Genomic DNA, 6,226 nt, shown 5'->3' with positions numbered 1-6,226 from the left:
AGAGTCTATTAAATAAAAGAGAGAGAAAATTGATTTTAAATCCAGACTAGATCATTTTTCATTCGTGAACCTGATCCCGCTTGAGAGAAGTTGTGCACAGCCTCAAAAACAATGGGTCCACAACGGAGAGTAGTTGAACATTTCCCCTCCAATAATTGCACATAATAAATGATGTATTGCATTTATTATGCCCACCAAAAGAGTCGTAGAATAGACCGACTACGCTTTTACAGCCAAGTTTAGACACTTCATCTACGTCCCACTGCATTAAACGACAATGTTTTTTTTTGTTAAAACATTAAATGGTATTCACATCACCTGATCCGGATTCTCGACCATGGATCGGATTTCTACCGTTAGTACTCCAATGTTTTGATGATGTTTAGGTCGCAATCCTCGTGTTTCCCATGGCAAAAACGACAAAAAAGGGAAAAAAAATCTTCTCCCTGACTGGTATGGAGGGGGATCAATGTGTATTGATCATTTTATTTGTTTACTTTTTTAAAAAAAAGATTTTTTATTATTTTATCTGTGAAATGATATGCATAATTGATCCGAATTAATTAGGGATTGAGGATCGATCTTTAGTCTCAACTGATATCAATATGATACAATTGATACATCTAATACGATATCAACACTTGAAAGTGATCTGATATTCTTGTACATTTTTCGTCCATAAATCTAGAATCTATTAAATGCAGAGAGAGAAAATTGATTTTAAATTTAAGAACTATGATCGTTCTATGTGAACTTGATCTGCTCTCCAAAAGACGGGAAAAAAAAATCCTCATCTCCTTCTATAAAGGAGAAAGCTTCTTTTGAAACTTTCACAGTTCACTTCCGCCTATCTGATCTTCCTTGCTAGAGTACCTTAACTGTAGAGAGAGATGGCCGCAAAAATGGATGCAAATTTGTACACAGCTGCAGTTGCTGCAGACATCAGCAGCCTTTCGGTAATGGAATCGGACCTTCTCCAGCAAGTAAGCCCTCAGAAGAATACAATTGTTCACATTGCAGCAGGCTTAGGACATTACGAGGTCATAGAGCAGGTCTCCCAACGATGTCCATCTCTTCTCTACAATCCGAATTCTCACGATGACACTCCCCTCCATGTCGCTGCAAGAGGTGGGCAAGTAAGAATTGTCAAGTTCCTCACCAATAAATATTGCCATTTTTCCAAAGACTTGGAAAAGTTAGATGCAGAATTTGATGATGCAGAGCCCAAGCTGAGACTAAGAAATATAGAGGGAAACACTCCCTTGCATGAGGCCATGCAAAGCATTAGTACTCTCAAAAGGAAAAGGAAAGAGGCTACAGTATATGGGTATGAAGAGGTCGCCAAGACTTTGGTTAAGGCTGATTCGGGACTCTCATATTTGCGGAACAAAGAAGGGAGTTCACCGGCTTATTTGGCGGCCGAAGTGGGTCTTCTGCAACTTCTTGAGTTCATGTTGAATTTACTACATGAACGTTCAGACGTAAAACAATGGGAAGGAGGGAAGACGCCTCTCCATTCTGCCATTTTCAAAAGTAATCTAGGTCAGTACACTGATAAGTTTCTTGTTCCGAATTTCTCTTTTTTTTTTTTTTTTTTTTCATTCAAAGCAACCTAGAAAATAAAAATATTTACATCATATCCGAAATAGTTAGAGATTGTTTGTTAACCCTGGCCATTTTAGCCAAATCCTTAACCTAGCTGTTTAAGTACTGTTTTTCTTTAGACAAAATTTTGGGTAGAATGGGTACTGGTTGAGTTCCACATATATAGGTATAGTTATCCAATGCCAAAGTTTCAAAGTTTTCTTCCTTTTCCATCCAAAAAACTACTAATTATGTCTTCATCACTCCAAATCAAGTCTACTTTCCATCCCTCCGTGCTTGCTCTCCGTAGACCGGATAGCAGCCCTCTAGATGCAACTTCACCATTTTTCTTGTCCACACATAGTTAACTTAAAATAGGATACACTGATTTTTATGGAGAAAACAGAAAGCCCACCCAACCATATTCCCCTCTATTTTGAACTTGAAACTACTAGAATGAGACTATCATTTTGAAATGGAGGGGTAGGAGACTTGGATGGAGATAAGCGAGATATCACCTGTGTTGTGGACTTTTCAGTAAGAAAGCCATTATTTGTCCAAAATTCAACCTGTCTAATTATACTGTATTGGGTTAGGACTTTGATTTCCAAACAGTATTTGATTTCTGTGGTTCCAAATAAAGTAGCATATGATCAGAGCAATTAATACACCATTAATGATTCATGATTAATACCCCATAAACGATAAGAGGATCTCTTGGTTGTTTGGTTTTCTGTACACGAATTGTATCGTGATGGTGTAGTGGCATGGTAGTGTTCTCCGTGTCCATGGAAGTAGGAAAGGTGACAGTTCTTCCTGTACAAACCATTTTTTGTATTGAGGTGAGAGTATTATTGTTCTTATGATTTCTCATTATCATTTGGTGAGATATATTCTCAACCAAGAATAGGGTATTTTTCTTAATGCTTTTGGTAGTCTCTAGTATAGCTAGAGAAGAATACTATAATCTCATTATTACATAATGGAAGTTTGATCTGGATAAGGTCCCATGGTTTTTACCTTTCTCATTAAAAGAGATTTCCATGTGAAAAATTAGTGCCTTCTATTGTGGTTTGGCTTGATCAATTTATCTGCATTATGAGTTCTCTACATATTTGGTTGCATTTGTATCTCCATTATTTGCACATAGGTAGTGGAAAACAGATTTGATTTTCTTCCCAACATTTTCTATCCACGTGTAAGTAATAGACGATGACGTAACAAACTTCCGGATCAAGTGGAGGCAGTAGAGGAGTCTCTAGTTGTGGCGGAGACAGAGTGACCCACTAGCAACTCTAAAAGGTTTGACATTCAATATTTTCCAAAGAGAATCACTCCTCTCTGGTGACAGGGTAGACAAGGGGGATGGGAGAGGAGTCTGGTGCCCACCTACGACCAACACAGAAAGCGTTTGTGATCCTGACATGGATTAGATGGGCCTCAGCCTCAAAAATAGGGGGATTGGGGATCTAGAGCTAGAGAGGGAGGGGAGAGGGAGAGCCAGAAGGGAAGAGATATACATCGAGTTCTACCTACAAGATGCCACTAGAGGTGAATATACAAATTCTACAACTCCACTCCAATTCGCGAAATTGATTTAAGAAGGTAGGTAAAAAGATAGTTAAATGAATAACTTCACTCTTCTTAGTGACGGATCAGGTTCACGTATGAGAATGTTCTCATACGTCCCTGATCAGTGGATTTAGAATCTATTAAATGAAGAGAGAGAAAATTGATTCTAAATCTACGAATCAGAGACATTCTCGTACATTCTCATACGTGAACCTAATCCGCTCTCCCTTACATAAAAGATTTTCTTTTCCCAAGCCTTGCTGAAGGCTTAAAATTTGTAACTGGGTTGGGGGCTACCAAGTAGTGATCACCACTAATACCGCCTAGCACAATCTAGTTTTGGTAAAAGTTGGAAAGTTTAAAAACATCAATCGCCACTTATATGATTGAACTTGTTCTGTTCTTCTTTGATTTGAATTCTTTTTTTTTTGGTAACTTGTTTGGTTTCAGAGATTATGCAATTAGTATTGAATTCTTTTTCTTTTTTGTTGATTTTCAATAAACTTGATCTTCTAGCCAAAAAAAAAGAGATCATGCAATTAGTATTGAAGCTCAAGCCAGAGCTAATCAAAGTAGGAGATTCAAAAGGGACGACTCCTTTTCACTATGTCGCCTTCAAGGGGGATGTGGATGGGGCTTGTGAGTTGCTGAAAATGGATACTTCAGTTGTCTACCAAAGTGATACGCATGGCTACTTCCCAATCCACATAGCAGCTCGTATGGGGCATGTTGACATTATTAAACTTTTCATTGAACATTGTCCTGGTTCTTGGGAGTTGCGCACTGTAAAAGAAAAAGAAAATGCTCTTCATGTTGCAGTTAGAAGTGGAAATGAAAATGTGATTAGGTACATTCTCAAAACCCGGAAGCTTGAGAAGCTACTCAATGAGAAGGACGAAGAGGGAAACACACCTTTGCATTTGGCAACAGTGGATTGGCTTTATAAATTTGTTAATATTCTCGCAAATGATGGCAGAGTTGACTTAAGCCTCACAAACAATGCCAAATTGACAGCTCTTGACATTGCTGAGACCAAGGCATGCAAGGAAGTGTCAACATTCAAAAAGGTAATTTGCATTCTTTCATTAGGGAACAATCTTATGTTGACTAACTCTGGGGCCTTGGATGGCTTTATTACTATCCTCTATATCACTCAACCATGCATTATCTTCTGTCAAGTTCCATTTTGATAAAATTTTCAACCCTTATCATGAGGCACATAGAAGGAAGGAAAAGTATGTATGTTTGATTAATTATCATTTTGAAAACTTCAACTGTTTGGGTTTCTTCCCGTCCCTCTTTTAGGCTATGTTTGGTAGTCTAAAAAAAAGAAAAAAGAGAAGAAAGAAAAAAATATGTATATTTAGTTACCATTTAGAAAAGAAGAAAAGAAAAGAAAAGAAAAATTTTTATATTTTCTCATGTTTTCTTGTGTTTCTGGCAAGATAGATTTTATTTTATTTTTTAGCGAAAGAAAACTTCATAATTCCTAAGATGAATTTTGAAATTCTAAAACTAAATCTTCTCTTGGTTTTGCAGAATATGCGAAACACAAAGAGAATTTCTTAAACCAAGAAAAAAATATAACTTTTATACTTTTTTCTTATCTTTCTTCTCTTGGCTACCAAACACAAACACAGCCTTAAAGATTGAAACTTGACTTATGAGTTGAGAAAGTTCAAATTTTGGGCCCAGCTAACTTTTCAAGTGCCGTATACAGAGGTGTGATAAAAAGTTCATTACTAGCTGAGCCTCTCTCCATGTGATAGTTTTTTTTCTTTTTTTTTTTTAAATTACTCGACATAGTAACAAAGTCAATTCACCTAGAAATCCAAATCTCATTGAGTTGACTCAACTTGTCAATTTTGAATTGGTACGTGCACTGCACCTCATCATAAATTCTCTATATGTTCGTTATCTAGGCCACAACAATGATTGCCTTGCACAATGTTGATGCACCAAGGGCTTTGAACCACCGACACATCATGGAAGTATCCGAGCAAAGTAAAAGTGATTTTCAGTGGCGCCCAGAAGAATATTACAATAACTTCATTGATACTCTTTTGGTGGTATCATCTCTTGTTCTGACCATAACTTTCGCAGCTGGTTTCACGATGCCCGGTGGCTTCAGTAGCGATAGCATAGATAAAGGCATGTCAGTATTTCTTAGAAAGAGCTTGTTCCAAGTTTTTGTTATCTTTGATACTATAGCGATGTATCTTTCTGTCATCGTTGTTATATCTCTCATCTGGGCAAGAACAGGAACTGTCAGGCTTGCGAATACTGCCACCAATATTTCCTTGGTTTTCTTGGGTATATCACTTACAATGATGTCCGCAGCATTCACAGCCGGCATATGTTTGGTAACTAGTGGTCTTAGTTGGCTATCCAATTTGGTTGTGGTCTTGAGCTTTATCTTCCTCGCATTTATGGGAGCCCTATTTCTTGCATCAATAATACCAATTTGGTCCAGGTTTGGTCTCAATATGATGATGTACAATTATAATCTCCGTAAATGGTTGTCTCCAAAAACAGGTGGTGGTAAATGTTCTCTCTTTGGCCTCCGAAAGACTTATTTGAGCAGAGATGGTAGCTGATGAACTAATCATTGTCTATGTATTTTCTAGAATTCCAATCTCTCTCATGTCATCTGAGTGGCTAATGTGGTTGTAGATATGTCACCGAAGCTTGTTTACTTCTACTTCTGTCATGTGTTGTTATCCTCTCAAGAAGAGTTTCCCTAAAGTGGTTGAGAGTAAAGAGAGTTCTTATTATGAAGCTTATGTTATTGGGAATTGTTCTCTCTCTCTCTCTCTCTCTCTCTCTCTCTCTCTCTCTAGAAATCAGCAGTACTTTATATAAGAAAAGCTAAAACAATGAAAGAAGAATGCACATCATGGATATCCAAAATAAAAGACGTCCCAAAAAAAGAAATCTAAACTAAAGTCAGAGTTTCCCTCTACCTTCGGCATTGCCATTAAGAGAAGCGAAAACCAATCCAAATAGTATCTAGGTCTCTCTTCCAAATCCCATCTGAAATCCTCAACAATAAATGATGGAGGAAACATCC

The 6,226-nt window shown here is 37.4% G+C and overlaps 1 protein-coding gene across 1 annotated transcript; it reads left to right on the top strand.

Moving 5' to 3' along the window:
- The first annotated feature begins 729 nt into the window (after positions 1 to 729).
- On the top strand, positions 730 to 5,961 carry LOC122062643 (protein ACCELERATED CELL DEATH 6-like). The gene is made up of 3 exons (XM_042626292.1): positions 730 to 1,542; positions 3,673 to 4,223; positions 5,079 to 5,961. Exons 1-3 carry the CDS (start codon positions 891 to 893, stop codon positions 5,751 to 5,753), a joined length of 1,878 nt encoding a protein of 625 aa, XP_042482226.1. The 5' UTR covers positions 730 to 890; the 3' UTR covers positions 5,754 to 5,961.
- The last annotated feature ends 265 nt before the right edge of the window (positions 5,962 to 6,226 follow it).

The sequence above is a fragment of the Macadamia integrifolia genome, unplaced genomic scaffold, assembly GCF_013358625.1.
Source record: "Macadamia integrifolia cultivar HAES 741 unplaced genomic scaffold, SCU_Mint_v3 scaffold1080, whole genome shotgun sequence".
Taxonomy (NCBI): domain Eukaryota; kingdom Viridiplantae; phylum Streptophyta; class Magnoliopsida; order Proteales; family Proteaceae; genus Macadamia; species Macadamia integrifolia.
The sequence above is the reverse complement of the archived record's forward strand: the minus strand, read 5'-3'. Positions and strand labels throughout refer to the sequence as shown.